The sequence below is a fragment of the Vidua chalybeata genome, chromosome 8 (assembly GCF_026979565.1).
Source record: "Vidua chalybeata isolate OUT-0048 chromosome 8, bVidCha1 merged haplotype, whole genome shotgun sequence".
NCBI classification, from domain to species: Eukaryota; Metazoa; Chordata; class Aves; order Passeriformes; family Viduidae; genus Vidua; species Vidua chalybeata.
In genome coordinates this window covers 15,663,164-15,680,975 of record NC_071537.1, presented here as the reverse complement: position 1 = coordinate 15,680,975, position 17,812 = coordinate 15,663,164, and the positions used below count along the sequence as shown (strand labels likewise).

The following is a 17,812-nucleotide window of genomic DNA, read 5'->3' as shown; positions in this document are numbered from 1 at the left end:
TTTGAAACTGGGGATTTTCCTGCCTGCCTGTCTTGAGCTGCTCTCTATAGATGTTGGAGGACATTGTTTGCTTTGAGGGAAGGTGTTGCTCAGCTGGCAGCACAGGGGAAGCATGCCACCACTGTTCTGTTCATTGTGCAAGGCTGAATCACCACCAGCTTAAAACACTTAGTTCTGAAATAACAAAATTCGTGGGGTAAAAAAGATGACTTTTAAATGCCTAATTACTATGAATCTCTTAATGTCATTAGTGGCATTATGCTTGTGTACATACAGAGTTGCACATGTGTATAAATATGTTTATATTATAAATGCTCTTGAAGTTCAGAATTAGGCTTCTGTTGAGGAATGCAATTTTCAAATATTCAGAGAGATCTGAGCATAAAGAGTAGCTAAACAAAAGCAAGATGCAAATATTAGATTGGAAGCATTTTTGAAGGGGAAATGGTATCGCTTTTTCTGTAGTAGATCTAAATGAAATTTCTCTAATTGAAATAGTGTTTAGAATCAATTAGTGACATAAAGTAATTTTTTAGTTCCATACTGAGCTAAACAGTACAAGAATTTTTATAAACTTTCATCTACAGAACCTTGTTAAAATAATTGATACTGTAATTTGTAGGGGAAACGTGGCATAAATTTAACACGAAGGTGTCCCCCATCCTTTCTCTTGGTAATATTCAATACCTTTTATAGTCATACATTCCTGCAGTCATTGCTTCTCTGGAATATAGGCTCCTTTCTCATTAGCTGAGTAACTAGGACTGGGTGATCAGCATGAATGCATAGTCACCTACATGGCAGGTGGTGAGCTGTCTTTAGGGCTTCTTGGGAACTCCAGAAAGCCTCAGTGACTTCAGTGGGAGAGAAGTGTGACAGGTGAAAAAGGAAGATGGGAATAAATGAGGGTGTGTGATCTCTATAAGGAAGCACTGAAGTGTTGTGCTGGGATCCCTAACAATCTTCTGTAAAATAAATGTAGTCTAAAGTTAGTTAAATGAAACCCCTTTGTGAAATGCTGGAATTTTGTTTTGTTTTTCATAAAGCTCCTCTGCACAGTGACTTTGCAGTCCTGTTGGGCTACAAATGTTCCATCTGCTTCCACTGTTCATTCTTGTCTCATACAAAAATGTGTCATCTGTGAGGTCTGGTACTATTTACTCTCCTTCTGACTGTCTTTTCAGTAGTGTAATTTAGTTCTATTTATTCAGAGTAAAATAATTTGAAAAAGACATTAAGGAAAGGATTTGGGGCACTTTTTTAGCTGTCTTTGTTGAGATTTTGGTTTTTGTTTTATTAATCCCATTTATGTGGGGAAGTTGTCATGCCATGACAGGAAATGTAATGACAAAAAATGATTTAATTTTTTATTTCCATATTTCTGATGTTTTTAAAATTGCCTTGTCTCCTTAAGAGCTATTGTAATTAGCTCTTTCTGATGTGCTGTTTTCAAACACATATAGTGTTTGGATATAAAAGTTGCTGAAGTAGCATTTTATATTTAAAAGTTTTGCCAATGCTACTCTTATACCTTAAAATAAACTGCTCCAAATTGAAAGCTTGTTGAATTACTTTTGTCTTGCAAGATCTTGGGTTGGCAGTTTAACAGCTAATAAAAGCTTTCTTTTTGTAGTGATAATATTCTGGGCAAATGTGTGACTAAATTCCAGGAGGCATCAATCTCATCTAATAGTTTAGTTCTTGCCTATGGGAATTTGCTGAGCTCTTTAGCCCAGTTGCCAGGTTGGGTTACTAATGTGTCACCGTCTTAATAGCATATATAGAATAACAGAAAGGAATAAAAAACACTGAGAGAACTTACAAGGTCTGCAAAACTAGACCTGATTTAGTTGTGAAGAGATCTGAGTGAATATAAGTGGAGAGAAAAAATGCCTGATGTAAAGTGTGAGAGAGCAAAGGCAGTGGGGTTCAGAGGAGTCCCAGAGTGTGGGGACTGTCACTTTGTACATCACCTTGTTAGGTTTCTCAGAACCAGCTGTACAAGCAGGTGGTATTGATGCTGCCTTGGAGGCTTGCTGATATCTCAAAGTCCCTTCTATACCTATTTAAATTTTAAAAAGGTGAAGGGGGAAGCAGGGGAGCAATAGTTAGTACATGCTTCTTTTTCTTTCTTCCTTTCAGTTTTTTATATTGGCATCTGCACTTCCAGAAATCCAATTTGGCTGCTGCTGAAGGCAGTATCTCTTATCAATGGCTGCTAAAGGCTTTTTCTAGTAGAGGAAGATTTCTTAAATTGTCTTCCTTTTAATCCAACTTGGTAGCTCCTTAATGCCTTCTTGTTTGTTTGTTTGTTTTCCCCACCACTTTTCCTGCCTCACAACCTCACCAATGTGCTTTTCTTTCATCTTTGTGATCCTCTCTATTGTGGGTTAGTGCCATCTGTTTCCTCTGAATGTTAAGATTTGCCAGGCTACTCCAAGAGTGTTATATATGATGCTGGAAGAGATGAAGCAGCCTGGCTGTAAAAAAATGTGAGTTTTATTGGTAACAGATTTTTTTAAACTAAAATGAAAAGATCACAATAGATAAACCTTCCCTCTTGCACAGTTGCTTGGCTGCTGGTATGCCTCAGGAAAGGACACCTAAGCTGGTTTTGGGTGTTGAATGCAGTTCATGTGTTTGAGGCCCAGTGTGTGGGACTTAGCTGCATACAGCTTACATGTAGATTGTGTTTTTCTGGTGATGGGATTCAGTTGTATATGTATGTGAGCATATGTTAGAAGGGAGATTGCTGCAACACTTGCATTGTTAATATTGGAAAAAAATCAACCACAAGGGACTGTTGAGGTTCATACAACCAAATTGTTGTAGTGCCCATCTGCACATCCAGCCCATCTGTCAGTGGAAGTTGAGAACCACCTTTTGAACCACTCGTAGGTGAGTGTCCATCTCTGCAGTTCTTCTGGATGATCCCTCTGTTGCAGAAAAACACATTGCATAATTAGACTTGATTCTATCACTTTCCCTCAGTTCATGAATGCATTTCCCTGGTATTTTAATTCACTTGTAAACTTCCAGATCCCTAAGAACTTCAGAGACCCTCTGTTCAAAAGCAAAAGCTTGACATATTTTCCTTTCTGATCTTAGAAAATCATTGCATAACTCATAATGTCCTAAAGCAAGTATTGTTCTGAACTGCTGACTGCTTCAAGAATACAAATGAGTGTTCCAAGCTAGAAATAAGATTCCGGTACCTTATAAATCAAGGAGGTTCCCAGCCTTGTCAAATAAACTTTCCTTTAGCCAGTATAGCTCCAAAATTTCTAGTCTGGAAATGCTGAATTCTTTTTTTTTCCATAGAGGTAATGCTATTTTACGTCAATTTAAGATGTGTCTTTAAGATTTCTTTGAAGTGTGCATCTTTGATATTGTGCCCACATAACTGCATGAACAAGATAAATACCAGAAGCGAAGAAATAATGTTCTTAAAAATCTCAAAATATTTTCTATTAAGTCTTGCATAAAATATGATAATACAAATAAATGTTGTTGCCTATTTCTAAATTTGAAATTACATGATCAAATTAATTTTAAGTTAGGATATGGAGAGCATGTAGATCTAGTCCTTTTGAATAAATGTTTTATGGATTCACAAATTTAGTGTTTCCTAGGACTGCTAATTATTTGATACAAATACAAGCTGCAGTTTCAGTCCCACATTATAATAAAACAGTCAAAAAATCCCAGAAAAGAATTTTTCATCGGTTTCGTGTAGCCTTGAAGTGCAGTTAAAATTTGAGTGAGTTTTGATTTACTGCAACAATGGGCAATCTTAGCTGCAGGCTTTGGGGAATTCCAAAGCATTAACACTGAGTTTCCTTGATTGCATTGCAAGATTTGAGGTTTGGAGAGTTTGTTCTGCTGGTTTGTTAAAAGCTTAAAGTTCTGTCCTTCATGGTACAGTTTCATGTTCATAAAAATACACTTGGCTTCTGGGATGCGGTGAGTTAATAGTTTCAGGAGAGTTATCAGTGGTGAAAAAGAATCTGTTGTTCCTTTGCATTTGAGGCTGTGCAATTTGGGACACAGCAGTTATGTAACTTTGTACCTGACAGTTCCAGAGCGTTGCTAAGGATGGACAAACACCAGAGCAGGGGTGATCCTGCTGCAAGCTGCACAATCCATCAGTGCACTTCTTACATGGGAAAATGTGCTCATCCCCTCCTAAAGCACCTGGGTTTGCCTTAATATGTCATGCTCTAGGAGGTACCTAGGAAAGAATAATTTCTGTTGAATTTAGAAACATTTCAGGAGATGGTTTTCAGTGCAAAAGGACATTTATATCTGGCACCAAAACCAATACATGGGGAACAGGTGCATTAGTGGGGGTACAGTTTAAGGAGCTCCCAGTTGCTTTTTGTCTTCTGTTGGAGTTGCCAAAGAGCAAAAGTAACTTCATATACATAGCTCTGGTAATTTCATTGTTTGTAATAGTGCAGTAATCTTATTTTCTCCCAAATGTCTTCATTCAGGAACAATTTCAAAATTGTTTCCTTTCTAAAGTATTTACTCAAACTGGAGGCATTATGAAATTTACCTGATGAACTATTCCTGCTATTTAATCTGCTGTGCTGTGAATTTTGACTTGTCAGCAAGATGGGTATTTTTTATTTAACTTGTTTCAAATGACACCTTCAAACTTCACATCCTGAGAAGGCAACATAATAAAGTGTGCATTGACATTCTGAAGTTGTCATGCTGAATAACTCAGCTTCTTGGAAAAAATTAACATTTTAATATAAATACTAGTTAAAACTGAGATAATTTTCAAATTGTGTGTATATGTATACAAAATATAAACAACAGTGGTGAAATTTCACCATTCTTTGAGTATTTAAATGTGATGCAATGTTTTTAAATCAGCAAAAACTGACTTGCCTGTCTTCCTGTTTAAGTGAATTGCACCATTTTGCCCCTGGAATTTACAGGCAAATACACCTTCAGTGACTTTCAGTAACTTTTATGAACATAAAGATTGTGTGTGAATGCAAGTATAGGATAAAAGTATTATTCTGCAGTGCAGTATTGCATATAAGTGTTATAATATATGAGCAGCAGTAGGGCATTCTAAAATTTACAAAAGCCTGTGGTAGATTTCTGCCATCATGTACTGATCTTGATCAGAGCCTAAAAGTTTACATCAATCATATAAAGATTTGTTTTCTTCAGAAGAAACACAATAGTCCTTTTCATCACACTGAAATAATTCTTCTCTATTTAATTTTTAGATTGGTAACATTCTGAGAAACCTTTTTCAGATAAATTGCTCTCAGAATATGTCCATAACCATACTTTGAAATATGCTTTTTTTGGGAATGTGGGCATTCATCAAGACAACAACTTGCTACAAGAGATCTGACAATGATTCTTTGCCATCATAATAACTAATAAAATAGGGCAAAAACTAGAAAGCAGGAGGACTAATTTTATTCTTGCTGCAAAGTCAGCTCTAGTGTTAATTCTCACTATTGCCTGCTATGCAAGAAGCAGAGTCTCTCTTAGGGCTTAGCAAGCACCTCCCTGTGGCTGAGTAGCTGTTCACACAAACAGCCCCTGCTGTCTTCGTGTTAAACATTAATTGCAGAGCAGTTCATCATAGCCCTTGAAATTTTTTAATCCCCCCCCCCCATGACATACTCATGTAGTTGCCTTTTTGTGACCTCATTGATACTGGAAGAAAAAAGAAGTAGGGGTATGGTGTTTCTTCAGGGCTGGAGGAAGAAACTGCTTGGGTAGAAGAGAGGTTCTTGTGCGGAAGGAGGGCGAGCCTGGCTCTGGGTAGCCCAGGGCCCCTCATCAGAAGAAAAGTAGCCAGGGAATGCTGAGGGGTCTGGTGGGACACCTGGGTGTAGGGCAGGGCTGGAAGGCACTGTGTCAGAAATAAGAGATGGGGTTGGGAAGGAGCTGGAACACTGAGAGTGTTACAATGAGGAGAGAAGGAAACGAAACAAAGCTCTGTTACCTCTTACCTGAGCTCACTTCTGTTGAAAAACCTGCTTGATCAACCCCAGCCTTCCACATTTGATTACCTTGGAAGGATAGGTGGCTTTTGTGATATTTCAGAGATCCTGTGTAGAAGACACGCTTTTCCAGATTATTTTCTGTTTTTCTAAAACTTCAGATCAAAAATTCTGGGTTTTGCATTTGCCACCATATCACAAAATAGCAGTTCTAAAGTTGTCCAACATTGTGGATTTGCCATTGATGCATGTCTCATTGAAATGCTGTGTTAATTCTGGTAGTTATGAAGGCATTTTGTCAATCTAGTTTTATTCATCTGAATGTACTGGCTATTGAGTTCATACTGTTTTAGTAGGATTTTAGTATTTACATATGGTTAATTATTTAAATTGAAACATAATTGGAAAATATGTTCTCCACAACTATTTAATAAAATGCAAAACTAGTTCTTTTAATTAGGATTACTATTGATGATGCTTATTGCCACTTAAAACCATAATCCTAAATTATTATTTTAAAATACTGTGCTATATGCCTGATTTTTTAAATACCTTTGCTCTTTGCTATGTAGAAAATTTGCACAGCAGGTATGTTCTTTTTTGTTTTTTACTTCCCTGGCTGTATCATCAACTTTTTTTTCTTGTCTCGGGTTGTTTGAATTTCATCCTGCACTTTTAAATGTCTTTTCCTTCTTTATGGTGGGAGGGAAAAAGCAAAGAGGTAGAAGCTACATTTTCATTGCTTTTGGAGCTAAATCTAATGACAGCTGTACCGACAATTTTCTTCTGTGTTTACATGCAGCCAGGAGCTATGGGCGGAGAAGAGGTAAAAGTATTTACTAAATGTTTTGTTTGCTGAATAGTGGGAGAAATAAATATTTAGTTTTCTTGTGGTAAGATGATGTTACCAATTTTAACATTATTTAGTTGATAAATTGCTTTGTATAAATCCATCTCATATTCTTCCCTTGCAAAACAGCTCCCTTTTAACAGCATCTTAAAGCAATGATGATCCTGAGCTGATAACTTCAGTGTGTTGCTGTTACTAGAGAACTGGAGGATGACTGAATGTAAAGACTCTCAAGACATGTATTTGTGACTTGAAATGCAGTGTTCCAAAAAAAAAGATCAGTTTTGGGTTTATGTTTGGTGTTTATTTGTTTTGTAGAAGTCCAATGCTTAACTGCTGCATTGAACATTTGAAAATTACTTGTTTTCTTACATGAACCAGCTTTCGCTGAATATTAGACTTCATTACATTGAGTTGCCTCAGAGCATGTGTCAATACCAATACTAGTAACTGTCCTCAACAGTGAATATTGATAATCATTTGGAAAAGATACAGTATTTGAGCACATTTTAACAGTATTTCATCATAGACAACCCTTAAAACATAAAAGGAACCTGAAAATATTTTATAAATGTACAGTGCTGCATATCAGTTTATTCTGAGAGATGAAGGAACAAGGACAATAGCAAGTCCAACAGCTGTACTGAGCAAGCCACTAATGCAGCTTATATTTATGTCCTGTGCTGTAGCTTACACAGACTGGTTGTTATTGAGAAAATATCAGTGAAAACAGCAGCTTTTAACAATTAGGTTTAGGCAGTGCCATCTGCATGGGGTACTTCAGCATTGAACTTAATTTTATCTTCCTTTCCATGGAGTTCTCTGCCAGCTATGCAGGTGACATTGCCCCCTTTTCCAAATGTAGAATTTACATCACATTTATGAATAACCTTAAAGGCAGATGTATCCATCACACAAACCAATAGTGTCCAAGGGCTTGTAATTTGTATGGGTTGAGGTGGTAGGCTGTACAGGCCATACTAACACAGTTTGTAATAAAGGATTTGCTCTGATTTTGTTCAAAGCTGACACATTTTAGTGTTTATTTGATAGCTAAATCTGAAACAAAAGATTCAAATTTTCCCCACAAAATAACTCTCTGTGCACGTGAGCACTATTTAATTTTATTTTGAGGTTGTGGCAGGTGTTTCCAGATTGATCAGATGGCATCAAAGTAGGAATGGAGGTAGGAATCAGTAGGACAATATAAATTACTGGCAACTCGTAATTGAAGAAGCAAAATACAATCATGCATAAGTAATTGTGATGAATGTAATTTAGGCTGTTTTATACAAATATTAGTGGAGACAAAACAGGGCAAACAAGTTCTGAATGTGCTGGCTTTTCAGATTTTTTTTTTCTCACTACCAAGAAGCATGTTTCATTCCACAAGACTTGTTTCCTGTGTGAAATTAAGGCTTTTCCATACTAACAAGTAGATTTGTGTGTGTGTGTCTTGTCATTAATGTTAGGAATTTTGACTTGCCTCATGCATATTAAAGTCTGTGATTTTCGTGCTTTATCATTACCTTGACTTTTATAATGTTGGTTTTGAGCTTCCTTAACCTTAAGCATGAAATTCTACAACAGTCTGTTAAAACATGTGTTGGTTATCAAATATTCTCATATATCCCTCTCTATTATTGCTTTTACCATTTGCACTGGGATAATATGCAGAGTAACCACAGGCAAGTCTGTGCAAGGACTCATTTTATGTTTGCTACACTTGGATATTTTAATTAGTGTTTGATCCTGTCACTGTGACTAAGCATCTGCAATGAGAAGAAGTTTTGTCAGACATTTCTTGAGGCTTGCCATAAACTCTCAGTTCCCTACTTGATTCTCTGTTTCCTTTGAGAAAAGAGATGAGCATTTCTTTGTAGGTATCACGTTTAGAGCTGTTGAGTCATGTTCCTGGTACCTTGTTTTTTAACTTTTACAACCAGTTTTTCAGGTACAGATGTAAGCACTGCTGTGGGAAATCAGCCCAGACTATTTTGCTACACTGACAACTCAGAGATGCCCAGGGAGGGGTACAGGAGTATGTTACAAAAAAAGTGCATTTAGTGATGCTTTCCCGTAATGTTCTCCCAGAAATTTGCTCGGGGGTCTCTTGAGGTGATGTTTTAATATTTATTACTTTAGATTGCATTTTTCTCCTGTTCTTACTCATTCCTTTTTCTAAGCCTACATAAATTTTTAAACATCCCAAAAAGTCTGTAGCAAGGGGTTCCAAAGTTTGCCTTGCTTTCAGCCTTGGCATGTACTGATTGTGTTCAATGCAGTTTATTTTTCCTTTACTGGAGAAGACCGTGAACAGTCATTCCCTATTCTCTTGTCTGTATGCTTTCCATTATTTCAAATGTATTCTTCTTACATTTAGCTCTATACTTGACTGAGCTATAACTTATAGAACATCATTTGCATTTATGTGTGGTGCTTGTAGATCACCAAGTGTCTGGCATGGTGCTTAGAGGTGATACCTTGCTTTCTAAGTTGCTATGAATTTTTATTATTTCCTTCAGAACTCAGTCTCCTCTGCAGATCTGTGTTTTATTTGAACAACTTGTTATTAATTTGATATGTCATCTTCCACTAATGGCTCATGTTTGTTGTTTGTTTACTTTTTCTACAAGAAGGCAGGTTCATGGGCAGGAATTTAAAAATTATTTATCTCTCTGGTAATGTCAGTCTCTGAGATATTTTCAGATTTCCTGCTTTTCAATGAGTGTTCTGGTTTGATATTTTTACACAGTTGTAATATTCTTAATTATTTTTTCTCTCATGCAAATGTTCTCTTTTATGTTAAAATGCATATGTTTATACACGTGCATGACATGTTTGTCCATTAATGGAATATTCATCAGAAGTCTTTCCTGTTTTATGCTCTAAACCCAATATTTCTGACAAGTCTTTGAAAGGTAGCATCTCTACATCCTTCTCTGATTGTGGCGTTTTTTATGTTGATGTGTAAATGCATGGTAGGATTTTTACTTCAATTGACTTTTGTGTCTGTAATCTCTTCTTTGTTTAAAATTCAATATATTATTTTTAATCAACATTTTTCTGGTGCCTGATGTTTGTAATAAAAGATCAGGCTGGTGGTGTATGTCAGTGACTTTCCTGACTTGGTTAGCTCGTTTTCCCTATACAGGGTTACTGCTTCTTTTTTTAATCTGTCCTTTGCTACTGGAGACAATTACTGATATTTTCAGTGTGTATGTTTTTCTGACTGCTGTCCCTCTATATTGATTTTTCTCCTTGCCCCTGTTTTTACTTCCTTCATTTCTTGTGCTGCCAGTACCAGTATGGTATTAAACCTTTGGTCTTGCTATGTCAATTTCATGTGATTCATTACCTTTGAATTTAATTACGTACACTTACAAAAGTATAAATGCATTTATATTTGTAATCAACCCCCTTATAAACAGTTTGTATCAATTAATTATAATTCTATCCCTGGGAGAAATCCTCCATGGTATGAGGGGACAAGTAGCCTTTTCAGAGTTGAGGTGTGGTTCCCATTTATTCATCTCTCTATATTGCAGGATCTATTTTTCAACTCAGGTATAGGGAATTGTTAAATTCCAAAGTTGGCAAGTGTTGCTTATATGCAGTCTTTGAATATTTTTTATCTTCCTTGTTAATAAATCTGTTCTTAAGATAATGTGTGTATACTTTGTTAGTAATAGCAACAAGTTAATCGCATCAGATGGTTACAAATAAATTCTTTACTTTTCATTAACAAACTGAGTAGCAGCCATTTATGTTGATTTTGCTCATTCATTACTGAAAGGATGTTTTAACTCAGTAACAAACAGGCTGACAGACTGTTCTAGCTAACAATGTTTTCCTTCAAGTGCAAGTTCTCTGTGGTTTACTTAACAAGATTTTTTTTCTTGTTCAGCGACTCTCTTCATTTCCTGCTTAATATGCACAATCCAAAGCTTTTCCATATTAATTTTGCTCCCCTAGTCAGTGTGGGCCTGTGTTCCATGGCAGTGAAAGTGCTGCAGCCCTTGCTGTCAGGATCCTGTACAGCACTCAAAGGACTGTCCTGCTCTGCAGTGCAGTGGCTTGAGGGATCTTGAGATCATTCCTTCAAAATCTTTTATGGAAGGTGTAAATCTCTAATTGGTTGGAAATGTAAATCTTGCAAAGGTTATTTCTATAGCTATGACACATAATTTCATCAGATAACTTGCTTTTCATCTCTATCAATTTGCGAGGGTTTGTTTTAAAGCTAAATTAGGTTTATTGTCTTGTAAGGGTAATACACTCTTGGAAAAATAGAAACAATACTAATGAACATGAATTGGAAAACTGGACCACCCAGCTGGGTCCTTTAATGCCAGTTCTGTTAAAGTCAAACAGTAAAAGGGAAAGTTTTTTACTTAAATATTTCATTCTCCAGGAAATAGCGTTAACTATAGATCCTACAAAATCTGTTCCAGGTCGGTCTTCACTGTTTCCTTTTGAGGATGGCTTCCTAGATGACAGCCATGGTGATCAGTCGCTGTCCTCGGGTCTCAGCTCTCCGACACGCTGTCAAAATGGGGAAAGAGTGGAACGCTATTCTAGAAAGGTGTTTGTTGGAGGTCTTCCTCCTGACATTGATGAAGGTACTGTGAATCACTTGCATTGCTGAGATGTGGGGATTGGCTTTCATATAATTACTATTAAAAAGGTCATATTTTCATAGAAGCAAATGGATTTTCCCAGGTGTGTCTCTTGTAGTGCTTGTGCTGGTACTTAGAACACACCCTGCAACACCCAAGAGTTTACCTGACGTTCTTGTGCACTGTAGATCAGAAGAGATGGAGACAGAAGTGGCTGCCTAGCAGCTCTTCTGATCTACGTGTCTTCCCACGACTGTCAGGTGGGAAAGCTGAAAAAGGGAACTTAGTGGGTACTGTCTCTCTCCATAATCTTTTCCTATTCTTGGATGTGGTTGACTTTAAAGACTTTCTTAATGCAGTTCTTACCAAAATACTGTGGGCTTTAAATAACCAGCTCTTATACCCAGCATGTTCAGATGATAAATACAGGGTAATAATATGGTTACAAAGTAAAAATCTACTTAACAAGGATGGTCAGAGTTTTTCTCAATCGTTATCTGCTCCACTTGCATGTGTCCCCACAAACTCTTACTCCCAAACTAAAATCATGACAGTTTTTGGTGTATTTTTCATGGCTGGAATATAGCTGGAATCCACCATTGTCTAGCTTCAATGGGCATACACAGGGAATTTGAGGATGCCTTATAATGAAATGAGGGAGATCTCTAATCTACTAATCTGAAGCCTAAACCATGTACAGTTTTAATAAAGAAATAGTATGAATTGCCAGTCTGCGTTTACCAACACCTCAAATGCAGTCCCCATGTCACACCAAGAGTTGCAGGGTTGTTGTACAGGGTCTGGTGGGTAATCTGGATTTGCAGCTGTAAGAAGCAGCAGCCCAACAGGGACAACTGATGTGCACATTGCTGGGTCACTTAGAATCAAAATACATGCCCAGTCTGTCCTGTGAGGAAGCAACATGGTGACCTGGGGAGGTCACCCTCTTTCCTGAGAGGTCTCCTTCAGTAACCCTTTATCCTTCAGCTCTTCAGGTATACAATATGTATGTTCTGTCTCCAGATGATTGAAGGATCTGGTGGGCAGTTCATGGGGTCAGAGAAACTGGACACATCTCAAACAGCAATCCAGAAACTGTAAAACCCCACTGCCTTGTTACTCTGATCTACCTAACATCACGTTAGACACGATTTTAAACTAATTCTTTCTTTAAAGTACATTTTAAAATGTATTGAGAAAATAAGATTTTTTTCAAAAAGAATTTTAAATACTTGTTTCTGAAGGATTTACATGTAAAAATTTTCCTATAGGATAGCTCGTGATGTGTATTACATGGTGGTTCCAAGTTGATGCTTAAAAAGTGAAGAAAAAACTTGGTAATTCAAGGCAGATTTCCTGAAGGGCCTGAGGAAGGTGAAATGTCCACAGTGGCATGACCTGCTGCAGCCTCTTTCTAGGGCAGGCTGCAAGGAGCAGCCGTGCTGACATGGAGCTCCTCCATCAGTCCCATGTGGCTGCATCTGACCCTTCTTTGTGGCTATAATTAGAAATAGACCGCAGCTGAAGCATATTCACTTCTGATAGATCATGTTTGCATTTAATCCTGCTGCAGACTTCCACTAGTGGAATGTAAAATCACTTTTTTAAGCAGCCATGTACAGCACAGAGATGAAAGAATACTTAGGCATCTGCTATGGACATCATTGCAGTTTTCACTGTTCTTGTTTTGTTTTGTTTTTTTAAGTAAGACCTTTTTACCTTGCCAGTCAGTTTTTATGTTCTCTCTAAGGTGCCTCATTTGTTTTTTTGTAGATGAGATCACTGCCAGCTTTCGTAGGTTTGGACCTCTTGTGGTGGACTGGCCTCACAAAGCTGAAAGCAAGTCATATTTTCCACCTAAAGGTAATTAGTTTAAAATACACTTGAGAAGGCTGTTCTGGTAAAAGGAAATTACATCTGCCATGTGGCAATCCACTACAAAGCAAAATTTTTACTCTTTATGGTGATTTTCTATCTCTCATCAAGCATATTTTCAGCCATTGTCCTGATGGGAAAAAATTTCACAATTTGATCATTGAAATGTGCTCCTCTGTGTGTACTTCTTCAGCACACCTTGAACCCTTGAATTATGCCTTAATTTGTACTAGCAGTACAAATGCAAGGTAGAATCCAAGTTACAGAAATGTCGTCATTGATTCTGTTGTGGTTTGCACGTTGCAAAACCCATGGGAGTAAGAGAGGAAGTCCCTTGGATTGGGTCACTGGGTTGGGTGCCCAGTGTTTTGCAGGGAAGCGACTCCAGCGTGTGCTGTGACCCAGGAGCTGTGGTCCTGCTCCACACCAGGGCTCCCTGGGCACTGGGGCACAGAGCAGGCTCTGCTCAGAGGGCACCACGGGCACAGGGGTGGGCCAGAGTGTGAGCAGGTTGATTGGGCAGCACAAGGTTATGCACACCTGCTTTGGGTGAGAAAGAAAGAATGGCTTATGGGAGATCTCTTTGGGAGGTTACTTGGTTAAATCAAACTGCTCTTACTGTACCCTGCTCTCTGGTTTTGTACAATACATTCTACTCTTTCACATGTGCCTCTTGCATGTAGTTCCTGAGTTCCCTCATGATCTGAAACAGTAGCAGGAAGTTGTACACAAAATTTCTGGTCTATATGCAAAGATTTTCATTTCTCACTGACCCTGGAATCCCTTAATTGCTCATTAAGGCCACTGATAATTTTGGCAGAACAATGGGCTGTTCAGTCAGTGAACTAGTTAATCTCAAAATATTTTGATAGATAGAGTTTGACTGTAAAAACACAAAAATAAAAGCCAGCTTCATTTATTTGGAAACTTAATTGCTGGAGGCGTGATAACACTGTGACAAATACTTGCCCTGCGAACAGTATTTGGGACACTTAAAATCTGAAGAGAAGCCCATACATGCTTCCTCTTTCCTGTTCCATTCTCACCACTCAGCCTTGCTGTCAGCAGTTATGCAGCATCTGTTCATGAATTTAAAACAGCCCGAAAAGCAACAAAAAAACCCACCCCAAACCTCAACCCCGATGCAATATTCTTAAGGACAGTTGGTAAAATAAATGCTTCTCCCTTTTTATGTTAATTTTAAAGATCTCTGGGGTCTTTCTGGCTAGTGAATTCTAATTGTGCCTTCACTTAAAAGTTTGGTTTTTTTTTTAATTAGAAAAGCCAGCTTTTCCTTGTCCTTATTATCTCTTAGTATTTTCTACTTGTTTTTCCTTTTTAATTTTTTTTCTCTTATTAATTCAATAAGTAACTATTTGTTGAATTAACATGGGACTTCCAATTTCGATTTTGTTCTCTATCTGACTGTGGACTAGTTATGCCTTGACAAACTTGTAAAATGTTTTTGAGTAAGATCTATTTTAGCAGAAGACAAGTGAATGCAGCCTCACTTCTATTTTTGTCATGATTCTAATATAGGAAACAGCTTTCAAAGCCCCTGCCAGTTGCCCTGAACGTCTGTCTGAAAGTACTAAACAACAGTCAATCCCAACTGTTCCAGATTTATTTATATCTGACTTCTTAGTTATCAGTCAGGGCTGCAGCATCAGGCATCCTGCATGCCTGGCTCTGACATTCACTTACAATCATGGTAAGCTCCGTAGGTCAAATGTACTGGATTTACTATGATCCCATACAGGCAGCACCTACACAGAAGACAGAATATTATTTCCAGGAGTCAGAGGGTAAAGTTTGAATGTCTGTTCTAATTTTTTCACAGCCTTTTGGTAATTTTTTTCAATAAAGAGTACTTACTTTTCAAAGTTAATTATGGAATAATTTTCAGAAGTACCACAATAAAATGTCTCCAATACTCATTTGATCAGAAGTTCCTTTCGACCTAAAATTTAAGTTGGTGGGCTTTGGTTTTGGGTTTTTTTGTTTTTATTTTACTCCTTTATTTTAAGCTGTGTTGGTGCATTATTGGACACTTCCTTAAAAGTACTAAAAGAGCTATGTGAAATTATGCTTGGTGCAAAATTCAGTGAGACTTATTCAGCTGTCAAGTACTTATGAATTCAAATGTTTTCTCAATTTTTCTAGATGTCTTGTCTTCCATGTTGCATTGCTAGTCTGTAAATTTTCTGACATTTTGAATATGAGTCTTTCAAATGGAAAACATGCTCCAAAAAACAAAGGACAAATGAAATTATAGAGGAGAGAATGAGCTGGGATTTGTATGCTAGCAAGGCTGAAAGAAAAGAAGAAAAATTAATTGTTGGAATAAAGTGGGCATGATGCAGAGGCTATTCACACATTGATAAAGCCTGACCTTCAAGGCTTCTCCCACCTCCCTGAATGTGCCCCAGAGGCAGTAAAATTGAGCCCTGCTCTTTCTGAACATATGTCATCACCTCCAGATGGACTTCAGTGGCCTTTTGATGGATGGCCTTTTCCATTACTGGAGGGGCAGATCATTGGGCAGTGTCTGGTCTTTCAGCAAGGTTCAGGATTTCTGTCTGTTTGCTTTGCTAAGTGTTCACTGAGAGGTTTGGGGCAGACAACATCAGTAGGTGATGCCATGGGTCAGCACAGGCAGTGAAGTTTTATGCTGTAGCTGCTTCACATCATAGTTTTCTGTCTTCAGTTAAATCCAGGTGATGCAACATCCCCTGCAGTCCTGAGTGAATCAATACAGATTTCCAGTATCTACTTGTTGGTATAATTTATTGAATTTTGGAGTGTTTGCTGTGCTGGTGCAAGACATTAATTCCCTGTAGTCGGCCTGTATTAGGAGCACTCTGTTGATATTCTTAGGGCTAGGAAGAGAAGGCTGCAGAAACCATTAGCCATGGCTAATCTGATCAAGCATGAAATCTGAAAGATTAAAATGTTGCTTACAGTCTAGTGACCTCCACCACCACCCACCAGTCGCCCCGAGGGCTTGATCTGGTTAGTTTAGTGAGCGAGTCCGGCCATAGTCAGTTCCAGCAAGCCTTATTAGCTAATTTATTAGTTGGTGGGGTTGATTAGCTTAGCTGCAGTGGCATGTAAGCTACCATTGGGGCCAGTTGGAGTCCAGAAACATTCCTGCAGCACTGAGCTTGAACAAAGGTTTTCCTGGATTTGGAATCATGGTGTCACCACAGGTCACTGAGCAGGATGGTGTCACCACAGGTCTGCTTAGGCAGACCTCAGATTAGTGCTGGGCCTGGTGGACATAAATGTTTGTGTGTGAAATGATGCTGAGCTGGGATCTCCAGCATGGTGAGTAACACCAGGCTTATCCCAGTGTGAGGTTAACAGTGCCATTTTGAACCTTGGGGGATGGCACAGCAACACAGATGTATCTGCAACATATTCCTCAAGCACATCATTGCTATCTGTATTACCCAGGTTTTCCTGTTTTCCCAGATGTTCTAGGGGTTTGTTTCCCTTACTGAATCTTCCCTGATGTCACAGAATACCCTGATCAGTGCTTGTGAAAGCAGTCTGCCTTTGTCAGCGTTTGAGTTTTGAGCATTGTAACAGCAAACCCAAAATCATTCTGTAGATCAAGCACAACTTACCTTACCTTGGTTGCCAGTGAGTTCCATATTTAGGTTGCTGAGAGAACAGGGATGCTCTTGTCACTGAAAGTGAATATTGTGCACTTGGGCAAGAGAAGCTGTCAACAGCTGACAATGTGTGGAAGAGACTCCTATTTCTAGTTCTGAGCATCTGCATTGTTGCCTTAACATTTCTTTTTACCCCTCCTGTGCATTGTAAAGCTTAGCACCATGTTTTTATGTTTGTGTCATGTATGAGATGGTTTTTAATGCTTGCCTCTGAATAAGGCTAATTCATTCCTGTTGCCTGAGAAGTCTTTGGATTACTTCCTTTGGCATCTGTTTGGATATGTTACTAACTGAACTGGCAAAATTATAAATGCCATGTGTTGGTCTTGGGTAAGCAGATGCCCAGTTCATAATGTGTTTACTTGGTTTTTACCACAGATTTGGGAATTAAATGTGGTTTTTGGTTAAGTATCTTTTGAGTACCTATGAGACATTGAGAAATAAAGAAATATATATTAAAGGATGCTATCAAAAGTAGTTGCACATTACCATATCACAGTCTATTTATCTCTGACAAAATCCAGATAATTCATGTTTTATTTAAATATAAATTGATGGGGTTTTCACTTACTTGCTGGTGTGCTGAGTTAAGCAATGCTTATGCTAACTACAGTAATTTTTTTCTTTCCTTTTTTTTTTTATTAAACAGATGGTGCCAACTGTTTCAAAAACATTTTTTTCAGTTGTTTTTTTCTTTAACAGATTGCTAGCTTTAAAACAACTTTTAAAAAACTCTTCACTGGTTTTTCCTTGTGATAACTATGATTTTTCTAGTGATCACTGAGAACTGAACCATGTGTTTTAAAATGC

General features: G+C 37.9%; 1 protein-coding gene and 1 long non-coding RNA gene across 13 annotated transcripts in view; one reads left to right on the top strand and one right to left on the bottom strand.

Annotated features, from left to right (window-relative positions):
• The window catches only part of CPEB3 (cytoplasmic polyadenylation element binding protein 3), an 81,021-nt gene that overhangs the window by 42,309 nt on the left and 20,900 nt on the right, over positions 1 to 17,812 (top strand). For 7 of the 12 annotated variants that reach the window (XM_053948781.1, XM_053948777.1, XM_053948775.1 and 4 more), the window contains 3 exons: positions 6,784 to 6,807; positions 11,286 to 11,453; positions 13,224 to 13,313. In XM_053948781.1, coding sequence (XP_053804756.1) covers positions 6,784 to 6,807; positions 11,286 to 11,453; positions 13,224 to 13,313 — 282 coding nt within the window. Of the gene's footprint in view, positions 1 to 4,121; positions 4,228 to 6,783; positions 6,808 to 11,285; positions 11,454 to 13,223; positions 13,314 to 17,812 lie in introns of those variants that run through there. The other 5 variants (XM_053948776.1, XM_053948782.1, XM_053948787.1 and 2 more) reach the window with 3 other exon arrangements.
• On the bottom strand, positions 16,371 to 16,787 carry LOC128791280 (uncharacterized). Its single transcript, XR_008432019.1, has 2 exons — positions 16,705 to 16,787; positions 16,371 to 16,596 (listed from the first exon to the last, which is right to left on the bottom strand). It is a non-coding gene; the product is annotated as an uncharacterized LOC128791280 (long non-coding RNA).